This window comes from Triticum urartu, chromosome 1, assembly GCF_003073215.2.
Source record: "Triticum urartu cultivar G1812 chromosome 1, Tu2.1, whole genome shotgun sequence".
Lineage (NCBI taxonomy): Eukaryota > Viridiplantae > Streptophyta > Magnoliopsida > Poales > Poaceae > Triticum > Triticum urartu.
In genome coordinates this window covers 109152322-109174449 of record NC_053022.1, presented here as the reverse complement: position 1 = coordinate 109174449, position 22128 = coordinate 109152322, and the positions used below count along the sequence as shown (strand labels likewise).

Sequence of the window (22128 nt, the reverse complement as noted above, 5' to 3'; positions counted from 1 at the left end):
TGTTATTTACTTATGTGAAGAAGCTGCTAGAATTGCTAAACCTGATAAAAGAGATAGGGCCATTTGCATTTCTGTCCCTAACTCGAACCACCTAATCAGATATACCCCTAATTCGAAAGCCTGCTCAAATTTGCCCCTCCGCCGTTAGGTGCCCTTATAGAAATGCCCTTTTGCGTCGTTACCATCCGGTCAAACAGCTTTGACCGTCCTGAAAAAAATAGCAAAAAAATCTAAAAAATCTAAAATTTTGTGAGATCGAAGATACTCATGTGCCCAAGGTGTGTGCAAATTTTCGTGCTATTTGGACATTCCAGGAGCTCGTGGCGAGGAAAAACAGTTAATCTGCACGCTTCTGAACAATAAATTTGAAATAAAATAGCAAAAAAATTTAAAAAAATATGAATTTTTTTGGCATCAAAGTGGCTTGGGTGCACAAGGTGCTTGCAAGTTTTTGTGATCAAATGACATGCGAGGAGCTCTAGCAAGAAAAAACAAAATAGTCATTTTTTCCCAAGTTTTTTCCCGAGCCAAATTTTGTTTTTTTTCTCCACAAGCCCCTCCAATGTCCAAACACAACAAAAATTTACACGCATCTTGCAGACCTGAGCCTCTTTGATGCCAAAAAATTTCATATTTTTTGAATTTTCTTACTATTTTTTGAATTTACTATTCACAGGCTTACATATTTATTGTTTTTCCTCTAACATGAGCTCTTGGAATGTACGAACAGCACGGAACTTTGCACGCACCTTGCGAACCTGAGTATCTTTGATCCCACAAATTTTTAGATTTTTTAGAATTCTTTTGCTATTTTTTTCAGGATGGTCAAAGCCCTTTGACCGACTTTGACCTGCTTTGACCGGACGGTAATGGCACAGAAGGGTATTTCTGTAAGTGCACCTAACGGCGGAGGGGCAAATTTGAGTAGGCTTTGAAATTAGGGGTAAATTTGAGAGTGGGCGCAAATTAGGGGCATAGATGTAAATGTCCCAAAGAGATAAACATAGACATGTTGTTGGCATGCCTGTTATTTCAATTAAAATAGGAGATCACTATTATCATGATTTATGTGACATGGGTGCTAGTGTGAGTGCTATTCCTTTACACTTTATATGAAGAAACTATGAATTCAAAGACATAGCGCCTGCTAAGATAGAAGAAATAGATGTTACTATTAAACTTGCTAATAGAGAGACCATATCACCAATTGGGATTATTAGAGATGTTGAAGTCTTGTGTGGGAAAATTAAATACCCTACTGATTTTCTTGTTCTTGGTTCCCCACAAGATGACTTTTGTCCCATTATCTTTGGTAGACCTTTCTTGAATACAGTTAATGCTAAGATAGATTGTGAGAAACAAACTTTTGGTGTTAGCTTTGGTGATGAGTCTCATGAGTTTATTTTTTCCAAGTTTAGTAGAAATCATCATGAAAAAGAACTGCCTAGTAAGGATGAATTAATTGGTCTTGCTTCTATTGTTGTTCCACCTACTGACCCTTTAGAACAATATTTGCTAGACCATGAAAATTATTTACATATGCATGAAAGAAATGAAATAGATAAAGTTTTCTTTGAATAACGTCCTATGGTTAAACATAATTTGCCTATTGAAACTCTAGGAGGTCCTCCTCCACCTAAAGGTGATCCTGTGTTTGAATTAAAACAATTGCCACACACTTTGAAATATGCTTATCTTGATGAAAAGAAGATATATCATGTTATTATTGGTGCTAACCTTTCAGAACATGAAGAAGAAAGATTATTGAAAGTTCTAAGGAAGCACCGGGTTGCTATTGGATATACTCTCGATGATTTAAAGGGCATTAGTCCCACTCTATGTCAGCACAAAATTAATATGGAACCTGATGCTAAACCTGTTGTTGATCACCAACGCCGGTTGAATACAAAAATGAAGGAAGTGGTAAGAACGGAAATCTTAAAACTTCTGGAAGCAGGTATAATCTATCCTATAGCTGATAGTAGATGGGTAAGTCCTGTTCATTGTGTCCCTAAGAAAGGAGGTATTACTGTTGTTCCTAATGATAAGAATGAACTTATTCCCCAAAGAATTGTTATAGGCTATAGAATGGTAATTGATTACAGAAAATTAAATAAAGCAGCTAGGGAAGATCATTACCCCTTGCCTTTCATTGATCAAATGCTTGAAAGATTATCTAAGCACACACACTTTTACTTTTTAGATGGATACTCTGGCTTTTCACAAATACCTGTCTCTCAACCTGATCAAGAAAAGACTACTTTTACTTGCCCCTTTGGAATGTATGCTTATAGACGTATGCCTTTTGGTTTATGTAATGCACCTGCTACCTTTCAAAGATATATGACTGCTATATTCTCTGACTTTTGTGAAAAGATTGTTGAGGTTTTCATGGATGACTTTTCTGTTTATGGAAAGTCTTTTGATGATTGTTTAAGAAATCTTGAGCGAGTTTTGCAGAGATGTGAACAAACAAATCTTGTCTTGAATTGGGAGAAGTGCCACTTTATGGTTAATGAAGGTATTGTCTTAGGTCATAAAATTTCTGAAAGAGGTATTGAAGTGGAAGAAGCTAAGGTTGATGCAATTGAGAAAATGCCATGTCCTAAGGACATCAAAGGTATTCGTAATTTCCTTGGTCATGTTGGTTTCTATAGGAGATTTATCAAAGACTTTTCTAAAATTTCTAGGCCTCTTACTAATCTTTTGCAAAAGGATATTCCTTTTGTTTTTTATGATGATTGTTTAGAAGCCTTTGAAACACTCAAGAAAGCCTTAATATCTACACCTATCGTTCAACCACCTGATTGGAACTTGCCTTTTGAAACTATGTGTGATGCTAGTGATTATGTTTTTGGCGCTGTTCTAGGACAAAGAGTTGATAAGAAACTAAATGTTATTCATTATGCTAGTAAAACTCTAGACAATGCTCAAAGGAATTATGCTACTACTGAAAAAGAATTCTTAGCAGTGATGTTTGCTTGTGATAAATTTAGACCTTATATTGTTGATTCCCAAGTAACTGTTCACACAGACCATGCTGCTATTAAATATCTTATGGAAAAGAAAGATGCTAAACCTAGACTTATTTATTGGGTTCTCTTATTACAAGAATTTGATTTACATATCATTGATAGAAAAGGAGCTGAGAACCCCGTAGCTGATAATTTGTCTAGGCTTGAAAATGTGCTTGATGACCCACTACCTATTGATGATAGTTTTCCTGATGAGCAGTTAGCTGCAATAAATGTTGCTAATAGTACTCCTTGGTATGCTAACTATGCTAATTACATTGTTGCTAAATATTTACCACCTAGCTTTACATACCGGCAAAAGAAAAAATTCTTCTATGATTTAAGACATTACTTTTGGTATGACCCACATCTTAATAAATAAGGATGGTATTATTAGACGTTGTGTACCTGAGCATGAACAGGGACAAATCCTATGGAAATGTCACTCCGAGGCTTATGGAGAGCATCATGCTGGAGATAGAACTGCTCATAAGGTATTGCAATCTGGATTTTATTGGCCTACTCTCTTCAAGGATGCCCGTAAGTTTGTCTCTTCTTGTGATGAATGTCAAGAATAGGTAATATTCGTAAGTGTCAAGAAATGCCTATGAACTAGTCACTTGCTGTTGAACCATTTTATGTTTGGGGTTTTGATTACATGGGACCTTTTCCTTCCTCTAATGGATATACACATATTTGGGTTATTGTTGATTATGTTACTAAATGGGTAGAAGCTATTCCAACTAGTAGTGCTGATCACAACACCTCTATTAAAATGCTTGAGGAAGTTATTTTCCCAAGGTTTGGAGTCCCTAGATATTTAATGACTGATGGTGGTTCACACTTTATTCATGGTGCTTTTCGTAAGATGCTTGCGAAGTATGATGTTAACCATAGAATTTCATCACCCTATCATCCTCAGTCTAGTGGTCAAGCTGAACTTAGCAATAGAGAAATAAAATTAATTTTGCAAAAGATTGTTAATAGGTCGAGGAAGAATTGGTCTAAGAAATTAGATGATGCACTTTGGGCTTATAGAACAGCATATAAAAATCCTATGGGTATGTCTCCTTATAAAATGGTTTATAGAAAAGCTTGTCATTTGCCTCTTGAGTTAGAAAATAAAAATAATGGGCAGTTAAAGAACTCAACTATGATTTCAAACTTGCTGGTGAAAAGAGGTTATTTGATATAAGCTCCTTATATGAATGGAGAACCCAAGCTTATGAGAATGCAAAGCTATTCAAAAAAAGTTAAAAGATGGCATGACAAAAGAATTTAAAAGCGTGAGTTTAAAGTTGGAGAATATGTTCTTTTGTACAACTCTCGCTTTACATTTTTTGTAGGGAAGCTCCTCTCGAAATGGGAAGGCCCATATGTCATCGAGGAGGTTTACCGGTCTGGAGCCATCAAAATAAATAACTCCAAAGGTACTAACCCGAAGGTTGTCAATGGGCAACGAATAAAGCACTATATCTCAGGTACGCCTATCAATGTTGAAAGTAATATTATCCAAATCATGACACCGGAAGAACACATAAAAGAGTCCTTCCGAAACACTCCAGAATCGTGAAAACAAAGAGGTACGTGATACGGTAAGTAAACGGAGTCCGAAAAATCCGCAAAATATATTTTTTAGCAGTTTTGGAATATTTTAAAATTTTGGAAATAAAGAAACTTCCAGGAAGCGTCCCTTGGTGGGCACAAGACACCAGGGCGCGCCAGGCAGCTTGGCGCGCCCAGGTGGGTCGTGCCTACTTGGGACACCTTCCGTATTCCATTTTTCTACCATATGCTTGTCCTCTAAGATAAAAAATCTATATATACTTCCCAAACCTGTTGGTCACAGTATCACGGAGAAATCCTCTGTTCTCTTTTCTTGCTGATTTGAAACAGATTCAACTAGACCAACATCATGTCCTCCTCGCCCTTCAACATTGGAGAAGGAGGCATAAGGTCGGTTCAGGAAGATCTGAGGAGGGATGAAGCTGAAGAGGTTGCTACGGAGGAAGAAGGGGAAGCCATGGAATCATCGAACAATCAAGAGAGCCTAGAAGTGCAAGAAGAGCTCCCACCGAGGAGGCCCTTACACAGGTTACATGTAGCGACCCGACCTCAAACGGTCAAGCCTCTGTGTATCTGTGCCATCCCTGGATCGGTATGCTGGCACACACAGTACATCAATGTATATATCAAAGTGCAATCACATGTATAAATAACGTAAAACTGATATATATACCTCATAAGTCTCAGCGGAAACAAACATAAGGGTGTGGAGTCCATCAACGCCAACGGCAAGTTGAGTGTAGACTGTAACCCTACAACGTAACTCTTACTCATCGTAGAAAATTCCTACAACATAAGACGTTGCAGCCCTGTAGGTCAGTACATTGAATGTACTGGCAAGTCACATCATAAGGATAATGAACCTATTGTACATGCAACTTGGCTGGTGGAAAGCTCTAAGTTTAGTTTTGTTGCATAAAGCTAGTTTTTCCCTAGAATAAAAGATATTATTCTACCACTATTGTATAGCATAGAATGAGTTGGTAAACCCAACTCAAGCCATTCCCAAAGTTTCATTTAAAACCCAACTGTTTAATTAAGAGTGATGAGATCTCCCAGCATTTCCACTACTAGATGCTCAAGTTGTCCGTAACCGGGGACACGGCTAATCGATTAGGTTTTAACACTCTGTAGAGATTTGCGCACTTTTCCCCACAAGACTCGATCGCCTCCCTTGAAGTTCTCGCACTGCCTGGCGTTTGAGAACAGGATGACTGAGACATAGTCTTTCGAAAGTATTCCCCCTTAACCCACGGATAGGTCGGTACACCTACCCATTCTACATCTGCTAGCCCATCCCGGAAGGGGTCACACTAACTACTCAACTAAGCCAGAGCCCATATTGGCTTGTGGCTGCACACGTAAGCTCCTAGACATGAGAATATGATTGATCTCTTTGAGCCTGGGCGGACGGACCACTAGGGGTGCACCACCATGGATTTCCCATGCATGCTCCCACTGTACTTCGCCACCATTCAAACCAAACCTCCGCCCAGGTAGTTCATTAAGTTATCTTGGTTCTACTTACTACTTTGTCACTCATCTCTCACAATGAACACTTCCCAATCCACGTCTACATTGGCGAGGCAAAATTAAACTTACGCGGTGGTGACAAAGGTATATGGTTCAAACCTACCTCAATGAACTACTAGGTAACGGCATAGCCATCTGGCATCAATAAATCCTACCATGCAATCCTACCACAAAAGTACTAAGTGCATAATATAAAACATAGGTAATTGGAAGAATGGTCAAATGTGAACTTGCCTGGTAATAGTTGATGAAGATTATATCGCTCTCAGAAATTTACTTAATAGAACTATTCGTCACTCTCCAATGAAAATCTATAAAGTCAACCATTGCACTCACATAAGAAATCATTTCAGAGAACCAAGAAGAACATGCAAAGCAAAAGTCTTGGAAAACCAAATGAACATTCAACACACTTAACTAGCATGGAAATATCCTAGGTGCAAAACAACATGTGACATAGGGTGCAAAGATGTGATGTGTACTAAAGTGCATACATGGCATAATAGTAAAACAATCATGGACAATCCTAATGTGTGAAAAATATCGTGAGATAGGTCCAAGTGATAGGGTTTGGCAATGGTGACACGGTGCAAAAAGAATCACATCAATCGGAGCTACGGTTTAGGAGATATGGCCAGTTGGAGTTTGAATTCAAATCTGAATAAAGTTCAAATTTGAATTTGGAAAAAGTTTACAAACATGATGCTATTGGATAGATCTAATCATGACGAAGAATTTGCCGCTGGTTTCATCGAATTTGGAGTTACGGTTAAAAAGATACGGCTATCCGAAGTTCAGGGACTAATTTGTAAAACTCAGGGACTAAACAGAAAAATAAATAACTGCAAACAAGCCCCTGGCCACGTGGCGGATCCTGGCTAGCTGGTAGTGTCCGCGGCTTAGGCTAAACGGCGAACGGCCACTAAATAAGCAAAACCCTATGTGGTGGCTAACAAAAAAACATCGGTTTAACCAAAACCGTTCGGTTTAACTAAACCGGATTAACCGATCTAAAAAACACTAAACTAAACCGATCTAGAGAGAAAGAAAAAAAAGAACAGCGAGCGAGCGGTTCGCTCACCTTGACGACGACGAGGACGTATAGGGCGACGACGCTGGCTCGGGCGACGGATGGGGCGGCGCCTGCGGTGCTCTTCGGCGGCGGGGAAGGAGGCGAATAGGACGTGCGCGATGAGGGGGTTGCGGTGGTGGTGGCGACGTGCGTCGAGGTGCCCGGAACAGGTGAGGTAGAGGGCGGCGGCTCCGGCGCTCCGGCGAGGACACAGGTCGTCGGGGCAGCGTCTCCGGTTGTCCCTAGGGGCAAAAAAGATGTCAACGGGATGCGCACGGACTTGGGAAGTGTCTTGGTGGAGAAGAACGAGGTCGAGGCAGCCTTACGGATGACGACAAACTCCGGCGACGGAGCTTCGGCCGGCGAGATCCAAACGAACGGGGCGAGCGATGTGAGCGGCGTGAGGAGGAACGAAGTGGCAGAATCGAAAGAGGGGCGTCGGGGGCATTTATAGGCGCGAGGAGGGGCTGTGGAGTCGTGGGGATGATGTTTATCCCGAGAGGGATGCAGCCGGCGGGTTCGGGCGGCACGCGCGTGCTCTAACTGAACGGGGGAAGCGGGAGGTTGGGGAAGACAGGGGCGGGCCCCATCTGGCAGTGAGTGCGAGGGGGAGCGAGCAGTGGCCTTCGGGCGTTGGGAGCAGGCCGCGGGCCGAAGTGCATGGCTGGTTGGGCCTGCGCGCGGGTGTGCGTGTGTTGTTTTTTTTTACAAAAACTTTTCGAGGCCAAACGAAACCAAACAAAATCCTAAAAAAATACCACAATAATTTCTAAAATTATCTCTGAATATCTGTAACACAGTGAACATTTAATCAAGCATAGAAGAATTTGAAAATATTTTCCTAATGCATTTAATGCATTTTTTGCAAATTGAATAAATACCAAATAAGTTCTAAAAACTCCAAATAATATTCAAATGAAATTCCCACCTCTTTTATATTTTGAGGAAGTCATCTTATCCCCTCTCCTTCAGTTTTCTTGAGTGGAAAATAATATTTGAACATTCGAGAAAACTCCAAAATACCATAAATCATGAGATGCAAATGGTTTCAAATATTATTTTAAATAATCGTCTATTGGTTTCATAATCCATTTCCATTTTCTTTCTGATAATTGAAGGAGTCAGATTTCCTTCTCTCTTTATTTTATTTGAATGAATGGAAATGTTTTGAAACTCAAAACGGAAAACTTTCCAAAAATGAACCAAATGAAATTCAAAAGTGCTCCTCATCACTTCCCACTCTATTTCATATATTCTGAAGAAGTCCTATTATATTCTCTCATGAAAATCCTTGAGTGGCATAGAGTTTCTGAGTTGGACTATTGTTCAAATGGAATTCAAATCAACTTCAAAACCCCTTTTCATTTTGTTAAATGGAAGAAGTCATATCATCTTCACTCTAGGGTTTTGTGATGAAATTAATTTGAATTCAGGAAGATCAAAATGCAAGATGCAAAGTTTTGGGTAAGTCCTTTTATTCCCTCTCATTCAACTTTCAAAAAGTTTTCAATTTCCAATCATTTTCACACAATCAATCACACAACAATCAAACAAACAATCATAATAATTTATTTAATATAACATTTCAAAATTTAGAATTTTGGGATGTTACATTACATCATAATAATTTTCATAATTTTATTCACAATTATGGGTTCGAGAATACTCCTCGTAGGCACATGCCGTCCAACTGGGACATATCCTGGCCAAGAGAAAATAGTGCAGGAACAAAACCTTGGGGCCCTGAGAATAAACACATAATGGTTGAGGTGAAGAAAAACAATGAATTAATTCATCAAGCCCTTTGGGAGATTCAAGGTTTGAGGGATCTACTCATGGTATATCGGGGAACACCGCTTCATCACCACCATCATCTTCTTCACCACCAAAAGAAAATTGAGTATTGGGTATGGGCACTCCCCTTGGCTTCCGCCAAGCTTGGGGGAGGTGCCCCGGTATCGTATCATCCCACTATCTTTTTTCTTTTACTTATTTTAGTTCGATCCTTTTGCTTTAGATGAATAAAATTTTAGTTCGATCCTTTCTTCTTTTAGAGTTTGCTTAGTGATCTATCCTTGTAATCGTGTGCAAGTTATATAATAAAGTTAGTTTGAGTGTTTGCTTTCTTTACTTTCATTTTGCAAATAAAGAAAATAAAAGAAAAGGAGAAAGGAAATAAATGAAGAAACAAAATAAATAATGAAAATATTATATACTAATCCTATGGTAGGTGATAGCACCACATAAGGAAAAGTATAAGTAGAAAATTTTATTAGAGATTGACAAACATAGCATTAGTCAATTATGCAACTCACGAAAGAATTAATAAGGGAAGGGATGATTCACATATAGATATACTATTCTAGAAATCTTTTATGATTGTGAGCCCTCATCAAAATATTATATGCCAAAATTGTTGACGTTGGACAAGGAAGACAAATTAATGATTTATGTTTGTTTATATTCACATAGAAGTCATATTGTCATAGATCCTTTAACATGTGGTGCTTGCCCCTATCTTTGCTAGCCAAAATTCTGTACTAAGTAGAGATACTACTTGTGCATCCAAAAACCCTTAAACCCAAATATTTTTCAAGTGTCCACCATACCTACCTAGGGATTGAGCAATATCCCTCAAGTAAGTTGTCATCGGTGCAAAAAGGCAATAAAAATTGCTTCTAAAAGTGTGAGATCATTTAGTGTAAGAGAAAATTGAGCATTGTACGAACTTGGATGACAAAGAATAAAAGCGACAGTCTGCATAATAAAGGTTGTCATCTTAAGGGGCAATACAACATGATGTTCTCTTGCACTAAGGGATTGAGCATACAAACAAATAAGTGCATGGCAACCTCTGCTTCCCTCTGTGAAGGGCCTATCTTTTACTTTTATGCAAAGAGTCAAAGTTTTTCTCTCTATTCCTTTTATTTTTCTCTTTTGGCAGCATCATGTGGTGAGGAAAGATCTAGCCACATATGTCCAGTTGAATATAGATAGCATGAGTTATTATTGTTGACATCACCCTTGAGGTGAGTATGTTGGGAGGCGAAACTATAAGCCCCTATCTTTCTATGTGTCTGGTTGAAACGTTTTGCTCATGGGTACGAGGTGAGTGTTATCAATCATAGAATACTATATGATGGTTGAGTATGTGGACTTGCCTAAAGGCTCCGACACGCGACCCTTCCTGAAAAGATGATGAATTGTAGTTGCAAAGTTGACCGAGAACATAGTTTGTTGGTTTCTAATAGAGTTTTTGCTTTATACTTCGATTGTGTGATGAACGATTACTTATTCATGAGAAGTATATGATAAAAGTTCTATGATAAAAGTCTTATGTTTAATTTTGTTGCTGTTATAATAATCAACATGATGCTTCTATGTCGTATTTTGTTTTATCGACACCTCTCTCTCAAAGCATGTGGACATATTTTTCGATTTCAGTTTTTGCTTGAGGACAAGCGAGGTCTAAGCTTGGGGGAGTTGATATGTCCATTTTGCATCATGTTTTCTTACTATTATTTATAATGTTTTATCCATAATAATGCTTTTTGGAGTAATTCTAATGCCTTTTCTCTCATAATTTGCAAGGAACACACCAAGAGGGAGAATTCCGACAGCTGGGAATCTGGACCTGGAAAAGCTACGTCAGGCCACCTATTCTGCACAACTCCAAATTAGCTGAAACTTTATGGAGATTTTTTATGGATTATTTGAGAAATACTGGAGCCAATAAACACCAAAGGGGGGCACCAGGTGGGCACAACCCACCTGGGCGCGCCAGGCCCCCCAGGTGCGCCCTGGTGGGTTGCGGCCTCCTCGGGCCACCTCTGGTGCCCATCTTCTGGTATATAAGTGGTTTTGACCTGGAAAAAATGAGAGGAGGACTTTCGGGACGAAGCGCCACCGCCTCGAGGCGGAACTTGGGCAGGAGCACTTTTGCCCTCCAGCGAAGCGATTCCACCAGGGGAACTTCCCTCCCGGAGGGGGAAATCATCGTCATCATCATCACCAACAACTCTCCCATCTTAGGAAGGGCAATCTTCATCAACATCTTCAACAACACCATCTCCTCTCGAAGCCTAGTTCATCTCTTGTGTTCAATCTTGTTACCGGAACTATAGATTGGTACTTGTGGGTGACTAGTAGTGTTGATTACATCTTGTAGTTGATTACTATATGGTTTATTTGGTGGAAGATTATATGTTCAGATCCATTATGTTATTTAATACTTCTCTGATCATGAACATGTTTATCATTTGTGAGTAGTCACTTTTGTTCTTGAGGTTACTGGAGAAATCATGTTGCAAGTAATCATGTGAACTTGATATGTGTTTGATATTTTGATAGTATGTATGTTGTTATTCCCTTAGTGGTGTCATGTGAACGTCGACTACATGACACTTCACCATATTTGGGCCTAAGGGAATGCATTGTGGAGTAGCAATTAGATGGTGGGTTGCGAGAGTGACAGAAGCTTAAACCCCAGTTTATGCGCTATTCCGTAAGGGACCGATTGGATCCAAAAGTTTAATGCTATGGTTAGAATTTATTCTTAATACTTTTCTCGTAGTTGCGGATGCTTGCGGGAGGGTTAATTGTAAGGGACCGGTCCACCCACATATCAAATTATCAAAGTAGTGAACACAAATCAAACCAACACGATGAAAGTGACTAGATGAAATTTCCGTGTACCCTCAAGAACGCTTTGCTTATCATAAGAGACCGTTTTGTCCCATCCTTTACCTCAAAAGGATTGGGCTACCTTGCTGCACTTTTGTCACTATTATCGTTACTTGCTCGTTACAAATTATCTTGCTATCAAACTACTCGCTACTTACAATTTCATCACTTGCAGACAATACCTTACCGAAAACTACTTGTCATTTCCTTCTGCTCCTCGTTGGGTTCGACACTCTTGCTTATTGAAAAGAGCTACAATTGATCCCCTATACTTGTGGGCCACCATCCCCTCTACAGGCTAAACCCCTTGGCTTATATACACGGGGGCATATGGGGTTACATGGTCGGTATACAAGGGGGTCACATGGAGGCGGTAGGAGATGTCTTGGAGTATACATCAAGTCTTCGGTAGGTGCAGTCTTGATCACGCCTAGGCACGCGGATTATGGAGTCCACCTCAAAGAGAGCGAGGGCCCACCGACCCATCGAGGACTACAGGTCGGCTGGGTTAGTACCCCGGTATCTAGGACACCGTCAACGGCTGTGCATAGAACCTAATGCCTTCGTCCGGTCCTCAAACCACGAGGACCTTAATGTCGTTGTGTTAGCCGCCTCTGGTATGGAACACGAAGTAGGATGGATGAGTTATCTCAATATAGCGCGTCTTGGGAGATAATGTTATGCGAGGGACCACCCACCAGAAGTAGACCACCGTATCCTATAGTGCGGGCACTGACTTAGTCACAACGTGACATGGTCATAAAACCCTAACTTCATTCCGCACCGGTACCGAATGAGACCGTACCTAGATGCCAGCAATCTCATCTAAAACATCACATACTTCTCTTAGTTTATTTCTTCTGCTTAGTTTAGTATTTATTTTCCATTCTCTCTAGTACTTGGTTTATTTCATGCTTTTTACCTTCCCCTTGCAACTTACTTAAGTGAGCTATTTCCAAACTCTAGTTTGGTTGTGAGCGTGGTTGTGTGAGTGATGACACAGCTGCTGGGATTGTGGTGCCAACCTATTCGCTCCCCATGGGATCGACAAACCTTACTTATCATGAAATTGCTACATAGCTCTGTGCACTTGCACGACATCATCCATGCCCCACGATGGTCAAACGAACAGATGGGTGGAGGATCAATACTCGTTAGTGCCTGAGATGGAAGCAAGGAAATCGAACATATGAGCCGCATACACCACCAATTAGGGATGATTTGTTGTGGTTGGCTTGGCTAGGCACAAGAACTGATACTTTGCCAATGTTGAGCAAAGGGACGACCTTTTGGAGGAAGGTGTGTGAGTTCTTTCATCAATTGAAGAACTACCTGCCATAGGTTGTGGCAAAAATTGATGATCAGAATGATAACTGCATCAATCATCGGTGAGCAAGTATTGTGGCACATATGCCCAAATGAAGAGCCGTGCACCAGGTGGCATAGTGTAGGATCGATAAAGTATTTCTAGAGGGGGGTGAATAGATAACTTCTAATGGTTGTCAGCTCTGTTGGGCTCCCTCTCATGGTCTAAGGAATTAGGCATACGTTATCTTTCGCATGATTATACTTATAATAAATGACGTTGTGATCTCATAGTATATCAACTGATTGGGTCTGTTCGGCACAATTGTTCTTCCAGCAATGTGTTCCCATTGTTGTCGGCTTTCTTTTTTACTTTTATTATGCCTGTGATCAGGAAAACAGAATCATCATGCAACACATGAGCTAGTCTTAGAGGTGAGACTAGGAATCTACTTGTTGTTTATTATTCCACACATGCAATCGGGTTTCACTCCGAATCTCGTGGTTATTGTAGACTCAAGAACCGTTGCAATTATAACCCAAAAAAATAAACATTAATTACGACATGGAAATAAATAATAACATTTATTATTGCATCTAGGGCATATTTCCTTCAGCGCTCTCACATGGGTATCATCAAGCTCGTAAGTTTTGCTTCATATAAAGTTCATCTCATGATTCATCTGCTCTATGTTGCAATGTGTTCATCATGTGATTCATTTGCTTTGCTAGCCAGGCCTCGTGGTGACATTGTACAAGAAAAACGAGGGAAAGACATTTACTGTCCATCACTGTTGGATGAAGTTGGCTAAAGTGAATGGACTGGCTTGGCCAATTCACTCGAGACCGCCAATGCCGAAAAGTGGCACAACCTTACAAGTGGATGAAGTTAGTGAAAGAAGCGGTGGAGTTTAAAGGGTGCTTGTATTGTACTAGCAAACCGAGTGGTGAGGTCGAGGGAGAATGAGAGGGTGAAGTGGAGTGGGGCAGCTAGCCAAATGACAGAGAAGTGGGAGGACATCATGAACAAGAAGTAGATGGTAAGTGCCAAACTCAATGAACTCGGAAAGAAAAAGAAATAGGAGAAGTTTAAAGAGTTCACAGAGGTGTAAGCAAAGAAGGTGAACATTGAGGAGAAGATGCTTGCCATTCAGACGAATTGCGAGGAGTCGTGTGATTTCATGTATGTCAAGGCCGATGACTTGGATGCCGCTGCTGCGGTGTGGGTTCACCAAACGTGTAGCACCATCATTGCACGGTATGCTAATGGTGGCGGGTAATGATTCATTCGTTGCTTTTGTTTGAATTGTTGGGTTCAGATTATGAACTTTGTTTGAATTATTGGGTTCGGATTGTGAATTTTGTTTGAATTGTTTGACATGCATCATTTAACTTTCAATTGTTTGAAAGATTATATATGTATCGTCGAATTGCTTTTGAATGTTTAATATTGAAGACATTTGATTTAGCGAAAAAAGACGGAAAAGGAGGGGCTGACAAATAGGGATTTTTGAAGGATAGGATTAGGTGGTCGATGCGTCCCTAGTTGTCAACTGACAAATGAATTCGTTTGGATGCTATCCTCGAAAATGCACTAAACCAGGTGGGGAATCCGAATGTTTTTCGCATGAAAGTGTCTAAAACCAACAATAATTATCATATTTCAATAGATTTTCACATCAAATATACTTGTTATTGTAAAAGATTTTGTTTTGATTTTGACAAAGTTATGCAAAGTAAATAAAAACAGAATGAAGACATGACGTGATTGCTACGTTCATCACAGGTAGACCGTTTACCAGCATCGCCAAGTCAACCTGACCCGGTGCACCGGGCGATTCCTTTAATGCGGTCGTTTTATCCACGTGGAGTCACCCCATTCGCGCGAGCCCCGCACATCTGGCCTCCCATTGGTCCACGTCACCCGCCTCCACGTCTCCCCGGAAAGGAGCTCCAGATCCCTTCCCCTTCTGGTTGTAGAAGCTCTTAACCCGCGAGGCGCGAGGGCCAGCCAGTGAGGAAGACGGCGACGACGACGACGACGAAGACGAGGAGGAGGCAGGCAGTACCGCAGGGGCATACGCGTGGATTCGCGAGCCGCGGGAACTCCGGCCCTGACTCGTAGCCGGTGGGTTGAGGGGGAGGTCGAGCGGGACGCGGCGAGGGGGGGATGGCGGCGCCGCGGAGGAGCGGGGCGCGGCTCGCGGCCGTCCTCGCGCTGCTGCTGCATCTCGCGGCGGTGATCGAGGGGTAATGCTCGGAACAGTTGTTGATCCTCGCGTGGTTTCTTCTAGATCTTATTATTTTGCCCTCCGGATCCCACTCCTACCGAATTCACGAGTGATTTTTTCCCTGACGAAACGGATTTAGGATCTGTGCGTCCGAGTTCAGTCTGCTCCAAATATTGGGTTGGCATTTGGGCCCCGCTAAAATTCGTGTTGTTTTTGTTGGTGTGGATCAGGAAGAGCTTCTACGACGTGCTGCAAGTCCCCAAGGGCGCGTCGGAGGATCAGATCAAGAGGTCGTACCGCAAGCTCGCGCTCAAGTACCACCCTGACAAGAACCCCGACAATGAGGAGGCCACCAAGCGATTCGCCGAGATCAATAATGGTACTAGCCTGTGTTAGGAGTAAAAGGAGTGAAATTCCACTCGCTGAGCTTGAATAATTCGACTTCAGGGGATCTATGTTTGAATGTGTTGCTATCATGCAGCGTATGAGGTCTTGACGGATCAGGAGAAGAGGAAGATCTATGACCGGTATGGTGAGGAGGGGCTGAAGCAGTTCCAAGGCGGGAGAGGAGGAGGCGGTGGTGGGATGAACATGCAGGACATCTTCAGCAGGTGAGGATTTTTTTAAATGTTGCCTACCATCTGTCATTTAGTAGCATCAATCTCAAGTATGCCGTGTATACAGTGTGTGTGGCGCTCTGAGGAATGATCTACCTATTTTGTTCTATTACAATGCACCGTGTAATAATTTGCTATCTATACGAGTTTAGAAATACAGGGAAAAGAATTGTCAACTTAGAAGTAGAAACAATAATCTGTCATTAGGCTATAATGTGTAATGCAACATTCTTGCTAGTGAAATATCAACAAAACGTGTTCTGGTCGCCCTTAGATTGCTGACTTGCTGTACATATCAAGAGAGATATTAGATTGCATGGATCTTCTGTTTATAGATATAGCGAACTGTCAAAATTTTAGTTGCTCATCAATCGATAGGGAATACGGTAATTCATATGACCGTGTTGAATACATGAAGATTGAGATGCACTTAAGTAGTGAAATGACACCTCCTGTTTGAGTTGAAATATCCCCTGAGCTGCCCATTCCAATATTGTACTATTGCTAGAGCATCTCTAGCCAATCCCTTAAAATTTAAGCCCTCATATGCCTCCTCAAACTTTAACTCCTTATATTTGAGGAGTTAAAAATGTGGTTCCTAGCCTAACTCTTAAATTTAACTCAAACTCTTTTTTTCACACAATTTCATTCAAACAAAAATTTGAAACTAGTCCATGAACACACATTTCGATTGAAACTACATTGCATTACATGAAATTTAAACTACATTGCATAAACTACTTGATTTGAAGGAAATAAAAACTAAAAAAAAGCCTACTACTCGTTCATGAGCTCATCTCAATTCACGCCGTTTGTTGCTGGAGCCGGTGTCGCTGGAGCAAAGGTCAACAAACGCCCCACCAGACAGCCTGACCTCGTCGGTAGCCCCCTTCTTGTACAACTCAAGATGCCGGCGTTCCTTGGTGACAAACTCCAGATTATTCCGGCGAAGCTTGGCCATGTACTCCCCATTTGCGCGCGTCCCCTCAAGCCACTTGAAGGCCTCCTGATCCTCCTGCACCCCGTGGCGGGAGACCACTTGGGGGTCCATGGCAACGAACTCCAGGACCTCACGGCTGCTGAGGGGGAAGTTGATTTTTGCCTGGCTGTCGTAGAGGCTGACCGCCTTCATGTTGTAGGCCCTTGCCGCCAGCTCCGCCGATTAGAAGGAGCCAGTCCAGTATCAGCGGGTGATGCCGCACGCCATGATACTTCCCCTTTGAGGCGGTAGGTTGGTGAAGTAGCGGGAGGGGGGACGCGCTGCTGCGTGCTCGGGTCGGCTGCGCGCCGCGGCACTGATCTGTGCTTCGAATCGGCGGCGGCTCAATCCTGCCATTTTGGGGGTCGGGGAAGGCACCGGTTGATTGGAAGTGTCGGCGGGGGTGCGGGGTGGATTTGGGCGGCACAGGCGTCGATTCGGTGTGAGCGAGGAGAAAAATTTGTATTGAGTGTTGACAAATGCACCAGTTTCGTGTTTGTCATTGATCCAAGAGATCATGAGTAATAATTTTTAGAAAGTTCAGCTTATAGTAGTGGAATTATGTTCTTTTCTGCATATGCTCGTGCTATTAAAAGCAATTGACGTAAGGATCAACAACAGCGCAGCTGACAAACTAAAATTTCATATGTGCTTGCATCACTTGTGAAGTCATGGCATACACAGATGAGGATTGCTTCTTGTGCTGCAGCACATAATTGAAAAAATAAATATCATGTATTTCTCTGATGTTGTCATTTCTCAAAGTTGTTAAAATAATTCAGTACTAAACTGGACGGAAGCAACGCAATACCAATCATCATATTGTGTTTGTTGTGTTTGTACCACATGAATTTCCAGTTTTAGTAATCACTTGCTCTTCTTTTACAAACTTATTCAGCTTTTTCGGAGGAGGTGGTGGTGGTATGGAAGAGGAGGAAGAACAGATCATAAAAGGTGATGATGTGATTGTTGAACTGGATGCTTCACTAGAGGACCTGTACATGGGTGGTTCATTAAAGGTAACCAATTTGCGTGGCTGGTGAACTGGAAATATATTGCTAAGTTACGTATACCAAATTATCACAGACACTAGACAAATGCTGCACCTAGTTAGTAGATAACCTAATCTCTATATTTGGTAGCATGACGCGAGTTTTCACGAAGTAGGCTGCCTGCATTATGAACGCTTAATTGTGTATAGCCCAAATTTTAGTTTGCTATTTTGTTGACATGGTAGGTTTGGAGAGAAAAAAACATCATAAAACCAGCACCAGGAAAGAGACGATGCAACTGCAGGAATGAAGTTTACCACCGTCAAATTGGTCCTGGAATGTATCAACAAATGACCGAGCAGGTACTTTCCTAACTGACATGCTATGTTATCTGCGGCTGATGTGATTTATAACATACAGAAAACTAGAGTGTTTCATGAATTTCTTCTGTGATTAAATTAAGTTTTCTTCTTAATCATTTCATTATTTTCTGTTCTACCCAGTGATAGCTTTTTCTTTGTCATCTTCAGGTCTGCGACCAGTGTCCAAATGTTAAGTATGTACGAGAAGGTGACTTTTTAACTGTTGATATTGAGAAGGGTATGCAAGATGGACAGGTATGAAGCAGTTGTCATATTTTATCTCCAGTACTTAGCCTTGGGTCAATTGAAAGTATATCTGCTGTCACTTAGTTGCATATGGTTATTCGAGACTTGAGAACGTGAATTCTTTTGGCAAATTTGCTTGTTTATTTCTTGAGATACAAATCATTGACTTACACCAATGTATTACTTGGGCATGTTTAGACTATAGAGGTAGCTAAGAAGAAACGTCCAGATAAGATACCACTACAATGTGTATTATTGATTAATCCTCATGAATAGCAACTTCAAGGGTCATCATCAGAATATTATTTTAGTCTATTTTTGAAATGTGGTGCCTGAACCATTTGTTTGAATCGAATATGTGTGCATTTGCCACTTTTCATGTGAACTGTGGTTACATCTGATTGCCTACACAAGGTTGCTATGACAATGGTAATAAGTTACCACATGGTCAAGAGACAATTAAATATAATTGCTTAAGTTGATAAGTTGTTTATCATGATGCAATGTATCCATTGTGATATGCTCCACTTTACTGCTTAGATGTTGACTTGGCAGTGCCATTTGATATTTTAGGAGGTTTCATTTTTCGAGGAAGGAGAGCCTAAGATTGATGGAGAACCTGGAGACTTGAAGGTTTGTTTTTCCTCCTTTCCATGGTTGGTTGCAATTATCGTAGGAAATAATTGAGACTAATTTCATCCTGAAAAAATGGTTTCATGAGCAGTTCAAGATTCGGACAGCACCACATGACCGCTTCAGAAGAGAAGGCAATGACCTGCATGCAACAGTTACAATCTCCCTGGTATGGCCTGTCTGCCCTCTCTCTTGTGCCTATTACAATTAACATTAAGACCAGTTAGTGCGGAGAAAATTAGTGCAGCCTGTACCTTGGTTGAAAATGATCTTAATTGGTATGTAAGAACCAAAGAAGTTGTATAAAAATTGGATGAGTTTGATGCTATCACATATCCGTAAACTGGGTACTCATTATTCCAGTTAAAACCTCGCTACATCCTACATCAAACTGTGAACTCTCCAAAGGAGTATTGCACATTTCCATTGCAGTGATCACTTTAACATTTAGGTTCCATTGGGGACATAAGGGTTCTGCTGAAAATTCACAGTAAACTCTAGATCAACTTCGGGTAAATGTCCTATTTATGGGCCTTGCTGTTATTTAGTTACTTCTACCCCTGGTCTATTTGTCATCCTCTGAATCCAACTTCACTTAATCCACCAAATTTGTCTTCTTTCCAATATGGTGTACTGGATGGAGTCTGTTCTACATCTCTCATGATTTGATTACCTTTTGCTGCTACAGCTCCAAGCTCTGGTTGGATTTGAGAAGAACCTCAAGCATCTTGACAACCATCTTGTCCAAATCGGCTCCCAGGTAAGTCACCAAATGCTCAACAGTACACCATTCATTTTGCATCTTGTAGGCTGACTGCATCTAATCTACTCTGTTCCATCACAAATTGTTAGGGTGTCACTAAGCCCAAGGAGGTAAGGAAATTCAAAGGAGAGGGCATGCCATTGCACCAAAGCAACAAGAAAGGCGATCTGTATGTGACGTTTGAGGTGTTGTTCCCGAAAACCCTGACAGACGACCAGAAGGCCAAGCTGAAGGACGTTCTTGCATAAGAACTGCCCTTTTTTCACTTTGTGCTGCAGCTAGTTGTTTGAGGTGTACCTCAAGGAAATTTTCCAAGTAGCTTGCATGGGAAGAAGCACCAATGGTGTTGCCTTTCTAGTGGGTGTATGTGATTTTCCGTTGGTAATATTAGCAGCTCGTTTTTTAAGCCCCTTTTTCCGTTTTGATGCTCTTTAACAGATCTGTAGTATTAGAAAGTCAAAATGAACTTGCACCAGAATATTTGTACTCCTGGAATACAGTGTCTATAGAATTGTAGCTTATACTCACCAACTTATTTGCTGATTTTACAATGCAGTTGGCGGTCTTTAATGTGTACTCGATCGATACATCCATTTTTATCCATTTTGATGACAAGTATTTTTGAAATCTAGATACATTCTTTTTTATCCATTTTGATGACAAGTATTTCCGGACGGAGGGAGTACTGATTAGTGCAGTAAATGATGTGCTTTTCTTTAAGAGCTACACTGAACGTTGGCTGTGAGAGATTGGGCCATGTAAATACGAAATTTGGACTGTCTGATCATCGCAAAATGAAAATCCTGCAAGCTACATTGCTGTGCGTGCGGCATTGTCTTTGAAGGAAAAGTTGCAAAGCATTGCGACATCTCGTAATCATCCACAAATGCCCATTCATTGAACAAAGCGTTGAAACTTAGGCATGACATATGCAATAGAAAAACAGAAAAAGTAATAATAAAATAGCGCACACAACAACACAGAAAACACGTTTGCAACATAAAAACAACCCCTTGCAGTTGAATGCCCATGTGTATACAACAATCAACATATGCAGACAGAACGTTGAACGTGAGTACACAACATTAATAAGGAACCCAAATTTGCTAACCTCTCACGGTGGCATCCCCTTGAGCCGCCATCTTACTGAACTCTGGGCGCATGAACTTTTGAGCTCCAACTCGTCCATGGCGGAACTCCATTCAGGAGGAGCAAAGGGAGAGACTATGGAAGCAGGGGCGGAGCCAAGATTTGGGTATAGAGGAGGGGGCAAGCCAAGTATGGATAAAAAAAATCTAATACAAACAAGGCTGAGCACTTGCACATCAGCTTCCTTAAAATTTCAGCACGTTTACAATTCAAAGCAACCGGTTAGAAAACGAATTAATCTTAATGGTGTTTGGCCGCATTTTTACTCCTCATAATATAGGAGTCTCAGTTTCAGAGGCAACCAGCTTAGAAAACGAATTGATCTTAGTGTTGTTTGGTGGTGTTTTTTCTCTTCATAGTTGAGGAGTTTTAATTTCTGAATTCGATACTCATACAGTCAACATAGAAAATTTTTACATCACAAATAGGAACGCATACAAGATAATTTGCATCACAATAATTTCTGGGACGTGTAGAAGATATGAATTCTTAAATCTTAATAGCATCTCAAATCACAATATAAAACAACTAAATCTAATAATTTCAAAACTAATACGAGATGAGAATCAAGAAAAATTAGTATACTGTGATGCGCTAACCTGCTAGTTTGTTGGCTGAAGCAGTGAAGTACGTTGGGTCGTCAACTCGCCGTATGAATCAGATTGTGAGAAGCAGAGTAGGCAGTAGGGAGAGCAAAGTTAGACGGGCGGCAAGGCACACCGGCGGCAGCGCCTAATCCCTACCCACGTACTTCCTCCGTCCCAAAATTCTCGTCTTAAATTTGTCTAAATACGGATATATCAAATCAAATTCTTGTCTTATATTTATCTAGATACGAATGTATCTAATATTAAAATATGACTTGATACATTCGTATTTAGACAACTTTAAGACAAGAATTTTGGGACGGAGGGAGTACATTAAGAACTTGAGATGTGTGTGTGTGTGGGCGGGGGGGGGGGGGGGGGGGGGGGGGGGGGGGG

General features: G+C 41.0%; 1 protein-coding gene across 1 annotated transcript; it reads left to right on the top strand.

The window, feature by feature from the left end:
- The first annotated feature begins 15140 nt into the window (after positions 1–15140).
- On the top strand, positions 15141–20572 carry LOC125550820 (dnaJ protein ERDJ3B). The gene is made up of 10 exons (XM_048713918.1): positions 15141–15423; positions 15635–15783; positions 15886–16015; positions 17899–18019; positions 18238–18354; positions 18523–18609; positions 19174–19233; positions 19325–19402; positions 19922–19993; positions 20086–20572. Exons 1-10 carry the CDS (start codon positions 15344–15346, stop codon positions 20242–20244), a joined length of 1053 nt encoding a protein of 350 aa, XP_048569875.1. The 5' UTR covers positions 15141–15343; the 3' UTR covers positions 20245–20572.
- Positions 20573–22128: the final 1556 nt, after the last annotated feature.

What these genes read in the sequence shown, in the direction of transcription:
- LOC125550820 (XM_048713918.1), top strand. Translation starts at nt 15,344, where the DNA reads ATGGCGGCGCCGCGGAGGAGCGGGGCGCGGCTCGCGGCCGTCCTCGCG. An exon ending in ACATGGGTGGTTCATTAAAG is followed by an intron (nt 18,020 to 18,237) that starts GTAACCAATTTG and finishes TTGACATGGTAG; the next exon opens with GTTTGGAGAGAAAAAAACAT. An exon ending in AGGGTATGCAAGATGGACAG is followed by an intron (nt 18,610 to 19,173) that starts GTATGAAGCAGT and finishes TTGATATTTTAG; the next exon opens with GAGGTTTCATTTTTCGAGGA.